General features: G+C 37.7%; 1 protein-coding gene across 3 annotated transcripts in view; it reads left to right on the forward strand.

The window, feature by feature from the left end:
• The window catches only part of LOC138693380 (zinc finger protein ZFP2-like), a 34,578-nt gene extending 20,233 nt beyond the window's left edge, over window positions 1-14,345 (forward strand). The window contains exons 1-5 of one of the 3 annotated variants that reach the window (XM_069817305.1): window positions 517-944; window positions 5,014-5,111; window positions 5,263-5,379; window positions 7,153-7,232; window positions 10,054-14,345. In XM_069817305.1, coding sequence (XP_069673406.1) covers window positions 818-944; window positions 5,014-5,111; window positions 5,263-5,379; window positions 7,153-7,232; window positions 10,054-11,671 — 2,040 coding nt within the window. In that variant the 5' untranslated portion in view covers window positions 517-817 and the 3' untranslated portion in view covers window positions 11,672-14,345. Of the gene's footprint in view, window positions 1-516; window positions 945-1,132; window positions 1,382-5,013; window positions 5,112-5,262; window positions 5,380-7,152; window positions 7,233-10,053 lie in introns of those variants that run through there. The other 2 variants (XM_069817313.1, XM_069817321.1) reach the window with 2 other exon arrangements.
• Window positions 14,346-17,235: the final 2,890 nt, after the last annotated feature.

Consider the following 17,235-nt stretch of genomic DNA (forward strand, 5'->3'; position numbering starts at 1 on the left):
ACTTCAACTGCCAACTATGACCGCCATATCATTAATATTTTAGTCATAGGAATGACTGAAAAATGGGTGACAGATACATATTATCCATAATTTTAAATATTCTAGACACTCTGTATGAAGTGTCATAGAAATTAAAGAGACGCCATTGTAAACCTGAATAATCATATTTTAATATCGTAGACTAATTCGAGTAATATTAAGGGATGCTCATAAAAACACCCCATTGAAATTAATAAATAGTTTTTTATTCGAATGCACCAATTTAAATTCATGCGAATTTCATTCGTAAAAAAGAAAATCTTGTCTTTAATCCATCTGCCAAGTTTTATGACGGTATGTAAAAAAACCTATGAATAATTAAATTAATCAAATAATTAATATTTGTTCTGATGGTTGAAAATCGCTTGCTGTGTATGTGGCGGTTGTAGCGCTCGCAAGACGCGATAACGCGAAGAGTCATTCAGTGTCCTTCTCCTTGACTTTGATCGCACGGCTGGAGCTGATAGTATACAGTACGTCTGGAAACATTTGCTTAAAGAGGTGAATTTTTAACAGTGCAGTGGTGCCTGATTAGATTGAAAATGCCAAAATCTGAAAGTCGTTTTCGGTATTTGTGGTGTTGTAACCCTTTCGGACTCCAAAGACATACGAGAAAGAAAGGTAATAGAAAAGTTAATGAAGGGTTCCGAAAAAAAAAATACCGAGTTTAGTGGTAGGTGATGCAATATGCAGTTCGTGTTGTGTCAAATTATCAAAAATAACATCCGCGGGCTGTGATAAACAAAGTGATCTGAGGAAGTCGAGCGAAGAAGAATGTATGCCGGAGACTGTTATTGTGTCGAAATCTTGTGAAGAAGAGTATGTTCCACCAGAAAATGAAGAAACCACAATAAGCAATTTAAATGAATTATTAACGCCCATTGGACAGTCTCCTGTTTCTAAACGTAAGTTGTCGCGCGGCAAGAAAATCCAGTACCGTGAACAAAACAGTCCGTAAAATATTTAATGTAGGGAATAATAGTGACGATGGCGAAGAAATAATCGCACAATTTAAGGAGAATTTTGTTATTGTAATAGAGGGAGTACGATGTTGAGAAATGCAAATAGTCAACACGTGGTATCTAACTGGCTGTGCTAGAAAATTCGCGTAACCATATAGCTGCAACATTAACCCTTGCGTGGGGGACACCTGTCAACCTTCGTGTTTCTTTTCATTGTTTTCCGTGAGACTTAGGTACCTTCAAAACCAAGCTCACATAATAACATTCTTTAATTTCAGTCTTGAAGTTGCTCGTATAATTTGGGTAGATAAGGTTTCATTCTTCTGGGTGACAATTGTCAACCACGCGACTTTTTACGTTACGGTTTCTGCAAAATTCCGGTAAGTATTGATTATCTGTTTTGTGAGTTATAAACACATGAAAACTAAGATAAGGCCTGCAGTAGTTACGAAAATCATGCCTGTTTACCAGAGATTGGCAACAGTTGAGTTTCTTTGTCGGTGTGTGTGAATAAAGGGATGCAGAATGCCAACAAAAACCTCAACAGCACAATCTGGTCGAAATGCTCCGAAACAAAATTCGTATCCAAGGGAAAATTGTAATAGGCCTATTATGTATCAGCAGTAATCCAATTCAACATGTGACCCTGTCTAGGAAAAGGGACGCCAATTCGGAAATTTACAGGAGAATGAAAAAAAGATCGTGTGAAAAAATCGATTTCTTGATCTTCCCACTATCTGTTTGATAGAACTTTGAACTACGTGACTTTAAGCCTCGTTCACATTTTTCAAGTAACTTGAATTCAAGTCACGTGATTTCAAGTACCTGAATTCAAGTCGCCGTTCAGACATATTCAAGTTATTTTGTTTTCAAGTAGGATAAAATGGCGTCCATGGATGTTGTGCAATTAGGAATTTCTGTAGTAGTAGCAAGTGTTCGTGCCAGGGAAATGATAAATATATTGAAGAAATGGAAAACGCGTTGTGCAGTATGGGTTAGGAATAAGATTAGTAAGAGAAATACACGACCACTGACTATTACAAATAGAATAAGTGAAATCTTCAAGCAGATTTAATAATTCTTATCGCAAATGTAATAAAATACAAGTGAGTCTGATTTACTATAATTGAAAATGATTATCTTGAAGCTGTTACAGTTCCCCCACAAAACTCTATCAACTATATTGAACCATGCCAGTTTCGGCGATAAATGTCATCCCTTCAACCAACGCTCTTCTCTTCTTAATCCCTCTTATCTTCCTTAATACTTTTCTATCTACAGTTTAATGGTTTTTTATTATTTTTCATAGGCTATCTCATCTGTGTCCACGTTAAAATCTGTGCTGTTCAATTCTTCAATGAACTCTTCCTTTCTTTGCAGCTTCCTTTGCATTTCTATTACGAAACTTTGGAGTTTCTATAATCCGCAGGCCTTCGTGAATTTTACACAACTTCAGAAACTCAAATATTTGGTCATTATTTCTCTTACTGATGTGTCCTATTATTTTTACGTTCCCAGTAGAACTGAAAAACAATCAGCTGTTAATTTAACGCTCTTAAAACAGCTGTTAATTTAAATTCCCGCTCTTTTCTCCTTGAATTCAAGTTATCAAGTGACGTTCACACTTTTCAAGTGTCCTTTCAAGTCAAGTAAAAAGTGGAAAGGGATCCAACTTCACTTGAAACTTGAATTCAAGCCGTTAATTGATTTCAAGTCAACTTGAAATATAGTTCACACTTTTCAAGTTCGTCTTTTCAAGTGACTTGAATTCAAGTTACTTGAAAAGTGTGAACGAGGCTTTACAGCCATCGATGTGGAAGCAGTTTGCAATACAATGAAAATATTTTTTTATAAATGTCTGCACTTAACTTTAAAGCCATTTTTGCAGGAAGATCAATTTCAAAATATCAACTTGGAATCCATATAAAATGTTTACTTTACTAAACTTTGTTTAAGTGTTCGGAATTTAATTCCGAAGTAGAATAAAATAAAAACAGAACATCGATTTTTCCGAATTAAGGGCCCATTTCCTAGGCAGGGTCACATATGGAGTTTGAAACCAGCTTGGAAGTAAAGAGGAAAGATCAGTGACACTTAAAGGAACATTAGTACTCAATGCGACAAGCATTGAATCTGCCTGTCCAAAGCTAGGAGTTCTGAAAAAAAAATGAAGAGAAAGTTAGAACTTTAGAACATAAGAATGGAAAAGAACATGAAGCTGAAGAAGGGTTTTACATATGAGGGAGGAGAGTTTTAGCCAACTTGTAGGTGCCTTGATACTTTGCGAAGGATTAGGCCGATTTCCAAAACTTTTCTATATATCCTTGCAAATTTGTACATCTAATTCTTATTTTTTTAAATATATTCAGAAAGAATTTTTAATGAAATAACAAGGAAAGTTCATTTTCAGTATTCGTATATTAGAATCTTGATTTTTTTTTTTTTTTTTAATTACTGTAAACCATATTAAAGAATAATATCTCAGCATGTGTAAGCATAAGTCAGAACATCTGTGAAGTTATTTAAGATCCTAAACAAAATTGTTAAAGTGAACTTATAAACAAAATTTGATGTCTCCCTGGATAATTCTTGCGCAAGAAACTTTGTTCTATTTGTTCAAGAGTTTAATGTATAAAAACACAAAAAATGAAATATTTTAGGACCTATTCAACATCAGTTTTTCCCCTTAATATTACTTTGGTTTCTGTAGTAAGTTTTAGTCATTCCATGCCATATATTAATTTGAGTATGGGTTGACACATCGAAAGTTGTCTAAAATGAAACAAAGTTGAAGTGTTGCTAGCGCTTTTTTTTTTTGCAGTCATTGAAGTTATATATTAATTGCATATGCATAACTGGTCTACCAGTGTGTGTATAGGGTGACTTAGTTTTGTTTCGTTGTAATAATTGTCAAGGAATCTTACAGTTTGTCTTGACGGATGATATAATGACATGGGGTCATATTTCATTAGGATGGCGCAAATAACTAGTGACTCCGATTTCCACACTGGTAACTCGGGTTCGAATCTCGATTCTTCCAAATGAAATTTGTGGTGCAAAAGACAGTGCTTGGTGATAGATTTTTGTGTTACCGGCATTCTACTGTTTCTCCTTTAATCATCATCACCATCATCGTCATTATCATTTCCTGCTATAGACATATAGTTCGAGTTTCTTGGTACATAAAGGGCAATACTGCGGCAAAAATAAAATCCACATTTATGGTGTATCTGTCCTTTAGAGAGACACTTGAATGAATGATGCGAGTAGTTCCTTTAGAGGGAAATAAATTTCGTTAGAGTAGCACTTCAATTCATAACATTACTCTACAATTTGGAATTTCTCGTTAGAGATCTTTCCTTCTCCACTCTGTCCTAGAGTAGTGATCGACAGAATTTTTGTCATCACGCTTCTCTAGCTGAAGAGGCGAATTGAAGCCGAAACAGAGAAAATACGAAACAACAAATAGAGTTTATATTCTTAAAATACAAGTTTGTGTTTTCACGGGTCTTTGCCAAGGGTTTAATCCTTTGATTGCCATTTGGTATTATCCTTTGCAATCTTTGGATTTTCCAAAGGCTTTGGCCTGTGATACACAAAATGGGACGATATTCTTTTACCCAGTTTGTGAATCATAACATTAATTACTCATAGTAAACATTCAGCTTCTAGGCCTATCAGTTATCCGAAGACAGATTTGAACCTCATAAGTAACACAAATAAGGCATCACTCATGATGCTACTAAGCTAGGAGATAATGGGGTAGAGTGGCCAGTACCTTTCCCCCTCCATTGCATACATCACTCACCATATTACACTAATCAGACTTCAGATGTATACAAGCAGTTGTTCTTCCTCTGACACATATCGTCAAGTGAGATATACTGCCTGATAATAGATGTTGGCATACATATCAGCCAGAAACTAAATCAGAGGTTATATACTATATGTTATTAGTTTTTATTATCTCTTGTTAAACAAACATTTATAAATCCTTAATTTGTGTTTTCAGTTATGATGGATGGGATTAAATTGGAACCTGACGCTGATCTATCGGCTGTATCAAATACTGATGATGTAGATTTAGAAAAGAAGACGAATTTGTCTATGGTAATATAAATTACTACATTTTTTCTTCCTCTCTTTAGGATTAAACATGGACGAAAAACTCTGTATATCATATCATACTGTACATTTTCTTATGGAATCAATTGAATCCATTCATATTCTTTTGTCTTAGGAAATAAGTGTGCTGTTTCAGAATATGGATGAAATGAATTTCCAGCATGATAATTCTGCATGCGACCCTACTTCTTTGGTGAACTCTGAAGAACCTCCAGATGATAGGCTGTTCCCTATACTGAAGTTTGAACCTGAGGTAAGTGGTGTTACTTTTCTGTGGCTCACATTATGTTACAGTTCATTATTTTTCAATAGGAAACCGGATATATTACACATTTTTATTTGTTTTTCTGTTCCCCATAGATACAGTCTTCATCCGCAATTTTTGTTGAAACTTCCAATGAAACAAATCACCATTGTTTGTGGTTTCTTATTTTTTTAGTAGGTTATTTTACGACGCTTTATCAACAGCTTAGGTTATTTAGCGTCTGAATGAGATGAAGGTGATAATGCCGGTGAAATGAGTCCGGGGTCCAACACCGAAAGTTACCCAGCATTTGCTCATATAGGGTTGAGGGAAAACCCCGGAAAAAACCTCAACCAGGTAACTTGCCCCGACCGGGAATCGAACCCGGGCCACCTGGTTTCGCGGCTAGATGTTCTAACCGTTACTCCACAGGTGTGGACCGGTTTCTTATTGTTTGAGAGGATTACTATCTTATAATTTGCATTATTGCATACCAGTATAAAACTAAATACTCTGACTTTAACACATTATAATGTATAATAAACTAGTATACAGTGTATACAGTAGCCGTCACTTCTAGTGGTTGGGTGTGATTTGAAGACGTGTAATTTTTTCGCTGTGATAGGTTTGTCTCTGATTCCGACTATGACTACGACAGTTCCAAAATCACAGCTACAAGAAATCGCTATCTCTGCCCACTATATAACTCACAGTGATGGCAATTGATGAACATACAGTATGCAACAAAACAAACAATACTGAAATTACAAACATACTCTGAAAATCAAGTTAAGTCATTCTAACATGCAAGGTATCACAAGATTAATTCCGTACGACAAACTATTCGACGACAGCTAACATTGTTGTGTTATTTGATGATGCATTGTTAAATTGCTCCTGTTACTGCTCTTTAACGTGTCACAAGTTCGGCCCATTCTGATGACCGGAAATAATATTCTACAATAAACAGTTTGTCCTCTGCTGTAAGAATCATAATTACAGCACTAACCCCACATCGAATATACTTATGTTAAATTATCATATAAAATAAATAAATACTTGGTTTCTGGGGAAACATGAACAGCAGATGAGGAATAATTTCAGTATTGCTTGTTTTGCCGCACACTGTAGTGACAGGTTCAGAGTCCAGGCAACTGCAAGTCAGACGATTAACTCGAAGGACAACGTAACTGAATCTAATTAATTTTCGCCCCACTCAAAAGATTAAAGTCGGCAACTCTTTGAAACTGAAGCTATCCACTTGCTATATTCTTCCACAAATAACTCACTTGATCATTTGTAAACATTCTTGGGCAAATATACGCGCTCACACATCGTGATAATACAGCTCAGAGATCAGAACATGTTTGTTTTCAGTGTTTTTAGTAAACACATCGCATTAATGACTATTGTTGATATAAGACATGGCACCAGCATATCAATTCAATTTGTAAAAGAATGTTAAACATAAACATTTGTCGGCTCGTGATGAGAAATTTGGCAGTGATATTAAGTTCTAGACAACTTGGAAATCTACAGACATGAAACGGAGCTCCACATTCTTCAAGAATCATCCGAACACATAAATCACACTGTGACAGAATCGCTATTATCTATTACAGCGATTTTTCTGAAGCTGTGACAGCAAAACACTGTCACACCCCACTTCTAGTTACTTCTTGGTATCATTTATTTTTGTAATAATTTAGTTTTCATTAAACATATCTTTATCAATTATTTCTGGTGTATTTATCATACAACAATGATGTTTCTATTTTCTAGGAGGAGTTGTGTAATATGGATACAGTACAAGATGAGTTGGTACTAGAACCAATGTCATGTGGTGATGAGAGGACAGAGAGGTAATAATTATTTTGATTATTGTTTTCTGTTTACTTCGTTTTCCTGCTTCAACAGTAACAAAGTAACTTATAAACCGAAGTTATGTGTCATCCATAGGGGTGTGATCTTTTGGTATTAACAATAAATGCAAAATGTCTTAAAAACTTAATTTTATGCACAAAAAATTAAAAATCCCTTAATGAAAGACTAAAATTAAGTGAAATATATCCGAAAATTTTCGCGAAATTGATAGAAATCCACGAAATTACTTCATAATGACGAAATGTTCAACAAAAGACATTTTTATGGAGAATTCACACGAAAAATGACTCTTTCTTCCAAATAAAACCTGAACATTTTCTTCGTTATGAAATTAATGTACATGAAAATTTCTACATATTTGATCGTTCAGCATTAATATATGCATGTGACATCTAGCAACAATGTTCATATAGTTTCAGGGTCTATTTTCAGGGAGGAGCACAAGCAGACAATGATTATTTCTCTTTCCTGCAATAACTGCTTTTGTGAGATCAAGAAAGACAGTGACATAACCCCCTCACAGCCGAATAAAATAGAATTATGAATTTAATTAATGATGAAAACAATTTTCTGTTAGTTTTAAAGGAATTGTTTGAATAATAATTTGAAAACTGTTATTTTCTTGTTTTTTAAGGTTCTTTAAGGTGCGAAATTACTTGCTTTTTACGAAATATTCACCTAAATTAAATCATTTTAATCACTAAAACTAGTATTATTATGATGTACCGAAGTACATAATTATGATATTTCCGTGCAGGAATTCTGCATTACCATATGATGAAGGATGGATAGAACAGAGAAAAATTCTCTCCGGCACCGGGACTTGAACCCGGGTTTTCAGCTCTATGTGCTAATGCTTTGTCCACTAAGCCACACCGGATTCCAGCTCTGGTGCCAAATCGAATCCCCTCAATTTAATTAAGTTCTACCTCTCAGTTTTTCCTTTGGTGGCCCTGTGTGACAGTACATGAGGGTAGACTTACATTTAACACACTGAGCGAACAGTTTTGACTTTGTCAGCTAAAAGATAAAACAGGTCCCAAATTTTGCTTTTACTCTTGAACTAAGGTTGGGTATGCCAGTTAATTCTCCAATTTTAAGGTGATGGTGCACAATTTCTAATCACTAGATTGTGCACCAATACATATGTCTGTATGTATGTATGTATGTATGTATGTATGTATTAACACTGCAATTGGGTATACACCCAGTGACAGTTATAATATACAATAACATTACAATAATTACAACAATAAAATTAGAATAATTTCAGCAATAAAATAACATAGATACGAAAACGTAAAATTCTAACTATAAATAAATAAATGCAATAAACCTAGGACTATAAATAAAGACTGTGCTATAAATTAAATATGTCTGGGTTACATCCGAAACCTCTCCATGGTGCATATGAAGCGAAAGCTTATGTCACTGTTGATAATGATTCGTCTGTCGGATAGGGATGTTAAACCTGACAGTGCCCTTGATGCTATTTGACAGGAGTAGACTATATCCTAGCATGAGGTTTCCCCCGCTCTCTCAACTTCATCCTCACCTGTTCCCTACACTAACATGAACACTTACACACACTATACGAGTAATGCAAGACATAACTCTCCATAGATGCACATCATGCATAGCGTGGCCTGCCGAAGTGGTGTGCAACTTGAAAATGGGTCACAGTCGTGCCATCTATCTGCAATATGCGGAACCTAAATTACGCAGGTGAAGTGGGTAGACATTGGATACACACATACACAGCCTTTCTTGAAGTTCAAAAGCCGCAATCTCAGTGTGGCTAGACATGTTACAATATTGCCGAAAAGTAAGTGCCTAGTTCTAAGCAAGTGGAGCCACGGTGGATTTTTTTTTTAATTGGGTTATTTTACGACGCTGTATCAACATCTAGGTTATTTAGCGTCTGAATGAAATGGTGATAATGACGGTGAAATGAGTCCGGGGTCCAGCACCGAAAGTTACCCAGCATTTGCCCATATTGGGTTGAGGGAAAACTCCGGAAAAAACCTCAACCAGGTAACTTGTCCCGACCGGGATTCGAACCCGGGCCACCTGGTTTCGCGGCCAGACGCGCTGACCGTTACTCCAGATGTGGACCGCCACGGTGGAGTTCTGCACCTAGACCCAGTAGACCTGACAGTTCCTACTGATCCGAGACCCTACTGCAGCATTGTCAGACAGAGACTAAATGGAGCGGAGCACTCCACTATGACTCGTTGCGTGCTCCGGTGTTTTCACAGACATAAGCAAGTTCACAGTCTGACTGCACTCTCTAGCTCCACAACCGGTTTTGGAGCTTACAACTCTGACACTACTGCCCTACTGCAACATGAACATTACGTGCTGTCAGAGCATGTCTGTACTCTCAGCAGCTTGCGTCATTCCTTTGCTAGCACACAAAATCAGACACGAATAAACCTGACTGATGCACATCTGTATTATAAGGATGCTATTGGACCTGCTGATGACAACAGTCAAGAAACTTTCTGTGGTGGACAAGTAATAGGTGTGAAGTGTAATATTTTGCAATTGCTTGTAACCCAACACATGGCTTATAAAATTGGGGTGCACGTCTGTAATGTTTCCAGCCATCAATTGTCAAATACAATGTATCTGTTGAATAGGCCTATGATACCATTGTATGATACTGCACATGCTTGGTAGGTGTCCTGCATTGTATACATCACTAACTGTTGCATGAGCAATGTGATACCGAGTAAAGGACTATTTCTACATTTAAAATAAATATTGTGAGTGGAATAATTACGTTTTGTGTTTTAGGAAAATGGCTTGTAACCCTTATGCTGTGGCACAAATACTGATGAATGAGGTCATGCAGAAGTACCAAGTGGACAACACGGCTCCAACATATATCGATAGGCGAATCGCACAAGAGTTGTACAGCCTTTTGGAGCAACATGTCAATGGAGGCGCTGTCGTGTTGGAAGGACAGACATTGTGGCGTGATAGTGATGAAACATCGGACACATTATCTGAAGATAGTGACACGCCAGATACTCGAGCACATACGTCAAATAGTTCCAATTCCTATGTACCATCGCCCCCTACAGTCACATGGAAAAGCATTCACGAACAGTTTTCTGAACATACCATGCAGAGTGTCTATGACAATGTGAAAATTGCAAAGAAAACTATTGCAGCAACTGCCCGAAAATTCAAAATACCACCGGAAAAAGTGCGGCAAATAGTAACAGCTCTTGAGAAAGGTGGTACGAAGGAACACAAAACTGCACGAATTCGCCAGCATATGTACAACCAGTTCCAGGTTGCGCGTAACATGGGCCTCTTAATTCACTACTGTCATTTAAAGAAGTGGGCAAAGGAAGCAGCTACTGCAATGGACATCCCCAGTTTTAAAGCCAGCAAATGTTTCCTGGAGAAATTCAAACGCCGCTATAAAATCTCATCACGCAAGATGACAAGGATTGTTGCCAGGCGGGATGTTACTCTTGATACTTCAGTGAGGACTAGGGCATTGGAATTTGTACGAGAAGTTACTGACTACATTACTGCCAATGCAATTAATGCCGACATGGTGTTCAGTACAGACAAGAGTAAATTTGAATACGAACTCGCGTCAAACAAGACACTATCAGTGACTGGGGAGAAGACGAATGAAGCTGTTGTGCAATCTATTGCATCTACTACCCACTCCTTTACCATTCAAGTGCTTTTTTCCATGTCAGGACATCTTGCAAAGAAATTGTACATCTGCCTTCAGGAAGCTGGTGGTAAGTTTGGCAAATGTATTTCCGAAACACTACAACATAACAAACCTTCAAATATAGAATTTGACTGCAACTCCAGTGGTAAGATGTCCAAAGCTATTGTACTGTCCTGGATGCGTAAAGTATTGGAACCGGAACTTACAGGCTCTTCCCTTCTGTTACTGAATTCGTGTTCTGGTCAAATCAACAAGAATTTGCCAGCTAAAGCCTTTAGCGACATGGACGTAAATTTCCACATAAAGATCATTCCACGTAAAGCCACAAAGTATTGTCAGCCTCTTGATGTCTATTTCTTTCAACAATACAAACTTTTTGCACGACGCATGGAAGAGCACATACGTTGTGATGATGAGCATGCCGTCAACCTGCATGACAGGATCTTCATTTTCAAGTTGCATTCTTTTATATACAACCAGTTGAGTGCACCACAATACCAGCCCATGCTTCGCTATGCATGGAAGGCATCTGGATACCTGTCGCAGGACATGCTTCTTCCATTCCGTAATGTGTTTGACATAAATTTTGCTGTGCATGGTATGTGCAATGCGTCTGACTGTGATTCTAGTGCTATCATTACCTGTTCATGGTGCGAGATGCAACTCTGCTTGCAGCATTGCCTTCTCACACCACATTACCATGACATGGAATGAGTTTTCTATTCGGCAATTTCATCTTAATACTTCATGATGTTGTACATGGTCTCTATTGGCATTTAACACTTTAAGTGCCGAGGTATTTAAATACCAAGCATACCCTTGAGTCAGTGCTTTTACATGCCCCTGCTACCAAAAATGTTCGTGAGGCAGCAGTATTTGACATGGAGATGTCTATGTTTTACGTCCATACCTATGGAATAACCATTAGCGCATCTGACCGCGAAACCAGGTGTGGCCCGGGTTCGAATTCCAGTCGGAGTAAGTTATCTGGTTAAGGTTTTTTCCATGGTTTTCTCTCAACCCAATATGAGCAAATGCTGGGTAACTATCGGTGCTGGACCTCGGACTCATTTCACTGGCGTTATCACCTTCATTTCATTCAGACGCTCAATAACCTGAGATATTGATACAGCGTCGTAAAATAACCCGCTAAAAAATTTTTTTTACCATGGAAAGTAGATCAGAGTGACAGCTGCAAGTTTTATACGTGAATATGTCGCTGATAGAATTGCTGTTAAGGTAAACGTCAGCATGACAGTCAACATCTCTTCTTACCAGATACCTTGAAAACTCGGTATATCTTTGCTTCCCTGATAATTCGATATATCTTCGCTGTGCTGGGATTCCTGAGAGTGGCCATCTTTTATGCATTGAGAGTAAACATGTTGATTGCTATTGCTGATGGCTGCATTCCTGGCGCGTGTCCTTGAGTACAATGCACAGTCTGCGAGCATCTGTTGATAGTGTAGCTAAGAATGGTACCACCTCCTATACACGTCACGTCAGCAATCTGCCAACCACAGTTGCCAGTCTTGCTGCCCAGTCTGTGGCAAAAGTAAGATACTCGCATTTAAGTTTCCCTGCGCTAGCATTCCTGCGGTATGTTGAGTACAGTGTCCAGTCAGTGAGTTTCTGTTGTCACTTCTGCTGAGAACGGTACCTCCTCCTAAATACACGTCACATCAGCAACAATCTGCCAATCACAATTGTCAGCTTTATCACCCATACTCTGCTACAAATGTTAAACATTCGCACTTAAGGTTCCATCACTTATTTCACACGCCAAAAACGGTGGCGCAGCCTATACAGTTATTATTGTGCTCTATCATTTGCTATCCGTTGCTTCTATGTCTGCTCCCATTTGTGCTGCATATTGCTCGACATTGTGAATGACCCGTAATGCAAGAGAGATTAGGCACTTTTCACTCCATGAACCCCTTTAGTGCCAGAGTTGAAATTAGCCACAATTTTAATTCTTTTCATCAGTATAACCGACACTGTGAACCTACGAAATTATTGTTGCAAGTGCAGTGAAGGGCGAAGTCCTCAGAATTTTTTTCAGTCATCTGTCAACAAATATATGGTGAACGTATTAATGTTTTTAATTACATATAATTTTCTTGCTCTCCAATACAGGAGACTGATGTAGCAAAAACTTTACTGTTTTAATGCAGGTATCATATATTTATGTTATGGCGGTTATATCACTTACATGCAACACTCAATTTAGATCCTTGACTGAATTCACTGACACTATAAATTATCACTGATCGAAACTATTCACTGCCACTGTAAACCATAACTTCACTGACACAACATACTTCATTGATGCAACACTTCAAATAAGACAAACAATTTCACCCTTATTGTTCCATAGAATCATGTCTTTTAAACTACATTGAGTCCGTAAAGTCATGGTGCAGTTTTGAATAGTCACACAAAAGCAGTGAAATAAGATAGAAATGTGAAACTTCACGAAATGAAAGAAAATCTCTCCAAGTCTGCATCCTGTTCAGTGCAATTTGATGTGGCTTCCATTTATTGCTCTACACACATCTAAACGATATTCTAATTCATTCCACGCACAACTAAGGACATCAGGTGTAACAGAGTGAATACCGTCTGATTCTCTCTTTTAAATAGCCAATGTTGATACGAACACTGTACACACGTTGCTTGACAAAGCCTCACAAGTAAAAGTCTAAAGGCATTAGGTCCGGCAATCGTGATGGCCATGCTGTTCTTCCAACCGTTCCTATTCACCCCTGGGGAATTGTTGTACCCAGAAACTCGCGAACAATATTAGCATAGTGTGGAGGAGTACCATCTTGTTGAAAGATGACACCTTCGCTTTCATCTTGAATTTGTGGCAATGCATACAATTGCAACATGTCAGGTACCGTAGTTGTTTGTCGTCACAGTCTGCTCCGTAAAGAAATATGGGCCTATAATTTTATCATGCATGAAGGCACAGCACACCAGACGCTCACTTTAGGAGTGTTGGGTTCATAGTCAATGTAGGCACTCAGATTTTGAAATTCCCATATCATTTCATGGAGATGAACATGACCACACACATGCACCGTGGCCTTATCATTAAACGCAATCTTCTGTAAGAATTTTTCATCATTTTCCATCTCATCAAGTATCTTTACAGCAAACTCAAATCGTTTGAGTTTATCAACGTGTAACAACTACAGTTTATAACGTGTAAAACAGAAACATTTCTTTAAAACTTTATGAACTTTATAAGAAACGTACAAAATATATATTACAGTTGTATGAACACTATTAAAATAAAATAATTATTAAAATTAATAAAATTCAGACATGTTTCGGAGACTGCCTCTCCATCCTCAGTGATTTTACCACGACGGCTGGTTCAGGTGATCGACCGTGTTGTAGCATGGCTTAAAGGAGACTGACTGGGTCAGTCACGCTACAACGCGGTCGATCACCTGAACCAGCCAGCGTGGTAAAGTCACTGAGGATGGAGAGGCAGTCTCCAAAACATGTCTGAATTTTATTAATTTTTAATAATTATTTTATTTTAATAGTGTTCAGACAACTGTGATATATATTTTGTACGTTTCTTATCTAATCCATGAACACTGTTTAATTGGCCCTATATATGTGGTTTGTTTATGAACTGTAGTCTTCTTCAAGTCTAGACTTCGAGCACAGGTACACACCAATTTCTTGAGGCTCCTTAGGTAGCTGTCACATATAGCTTCAACAGATTCGTCACTAACCAAAGGCCTACCAGAACGTTTTTGGTCCAGCAAGATACCAGTTTCCTTCAGCTGCTTATCCCACCGATGAATTTTATTTCTATGTGACGGCTCTTCATTGTACATGCGTCACGGATTAAAATTTTGCAAGCCACAAGATGCATTGAACTTTCCTTTGCACTATGCAAATCTGACTTTCAGGTAATAGCTCTCTGTAAAGCAGGTTTGAATAATTTCAAGGAAAAATTGTTCCTGGGCCGCGTATCGATCCCGGGACCCTTTGCTTAGCGTGCGAATGCTCTACCGACTGAGCTACCCCAGGAACCATACACGACAACGTCACAATTTTTCCTTTGTATTCACACAACTCAAGTGAGCTGACAAGATGCCAGAACTCAACTATGAGTGCACACAATACTCTGTGTGACTTAAATTGTGGCCTTCTGTTAACGTATCACAGTAACAAATGTATTATGCAAATCTGACTTTCAGGTAATAGCGTCCTGTAGCTCCTTTGCACTGTCCACATCTTGACTAAATGGCGCCATTCACTTCATTCTTGTGTTGCATCATTACCTGTGCACGCACAAAATTAAAATTTATGCTTCAGAAACTCTTTGATATACTCTTCAGTGCATAGTAAGTTTCATCCTTTGATTTCGTTTCATTTAGCCATTATAAGTGTTCAAAACTGCACCATGACTTTATGGACACAGTGTATATTAACCTAAAATTGCTAGCCTGAGACACTCTAAGGGTGCTATTCATAGACATTTCGCAGCACGCGCTACGAGTGTACTAAGCTAGCCCCGGCTATCCACTGGTTACTAGTGCAGAATTCAAATCATATCCTATTGCTAACACTGGTTTATGAATACGAAAAACGCTGATAATCCACCGGAAGCCCATGCTAAAAATGTCTATGAATACGGCTCTTACAGACTATTTTAAACCAATTTACAATTCAAACCAAAGGAACAACTCGTGAGGCTAAGTAAACATAAACAAAAAGGCTTGGTAATTGAGAATCAGATTGCGTCAATGACAGTAATGAAATTTGAGGAAGTTAGAAATTATGTTATGAGTTTTGTATAACAAATTACATTTCCTCCTCCTCTGCAACATTCCTTCATTCATGTACCTAATACTGTATATCTGTATGAAAATAATTGTAAAAACGTAAAAAGAGAAGTCATACAAATACAAATTTGTTCTGCAGTACATTTTTACAAATAATTGTTTTCACTGTATGTTGTCCCGTCTCATTCCAATTTCCTCATCCCATTCTAATGTCAGTTGTCAACGTAAAATTTTATAGTTTACTAATAACGAAGAGAAGTTTTACAAATTAGTAGTGGCTCATGGTATAATTTATACGAGTATGATAAGAAAATATGGTAAGGCGATCTCCACTGCTTTGTACAGTAGTGGCAAAAAAAAGCCGGACTGACGGAATAATCAAAGTCCCTGAAATGAGCCACTGCACATGCTATGCCCACATTCACAAGATAGCGAGTAATCTATTGAAATTGTTGTAGTTTCGACTGCTGGCATAGCCCATTTCGAAAGCCATTAGAAAATAAGCTGGTAAAATTCATTTTCTGGGAATAATAAGTTAATTAAGTAGTAAATATCACTGCAATCGAAAAGTATTGGGAATAAATTTGAATAAGGAACAAAAAAAAAGTTTCCTTCCCAGGCAGGATTCGAACCACGAAAGTCTTAGTTACCATTCTGTCGTGCTGTCACTGTGAACAAGGCTCTGAAATCAGCTACAAGGGTCGGTCCGGTTTTTTGCCACTACTGTACAAATAGTATATTCTGGAAAAACTCAACTTCTTTTATTGATATTTCCATAATGACAGTAAAGTCTAATTTCTCCACATAGGACACTCATTCCTGTCTGTCATCTCTAAGATGGCTAGTTGGAGAGGTAAGGTCCCGTCAATACTGAATACAATGAGTTGTAAAAGATCTCACCATTCTACCAAGTGATCTGTTTTTTCTCCCCCCCCCCCCCCCAAACGGACTTTCTGTTGCTCATTGTTATTAATCCCTTCACCTGAGAATTTTTCTATCTCATATCCATTGGAGGAATCCGTACTCTCATCAGGCTTTCAGAAAGTAAGCCATTAAAATAATTGATCCAATAGAAGCTGAGACTTTAACCCTCTTCCTGTCTTTGTAAATGATTCTTTTTCCCAATTGGTGTTTGTATTTTTAATCATTTTACCGAGATCTCCTGTAAGAGCTTCAATTCCCTCAGTCAGACCAAACTTGCAGTTTCACCAGAATCAGGAGAGACATTAAACAGTGGAAGAGCCATGTTGTGAGAGAATCTAACTTGAACCCCTTCCATTCGTAAGGCTATGCCTTTTTTTTTTCTCACTCTTGTACAGAGGAGGGACCCAAAGGCTTATACTACAGCCTGAGGCTTATTGTGCTTATCACTCCTATTCTGTGAATGATTGGATAGCTGGACGACTGTACTCTTGTACAAGTACAGCATGTCACACCATGAACTTAACCCGGGCTATTGTATGGATG

This window comes from Periplaneta americana, chromosome 2 (genome assembly GCF_040183065.1).
Source record: "Periplaneta americana isolate PAMFEO1 chromosome 2, P.americana_PAMFEO1_priV1, whole genome shotgun sequence".
NCBI classification, from domain to species: domain Eukaryota; kingdom Metazoa; phylum Arthropoda; class Insecta; order Blattodea; family Blattidae; genus Periplaneta; species Periplaneta americana.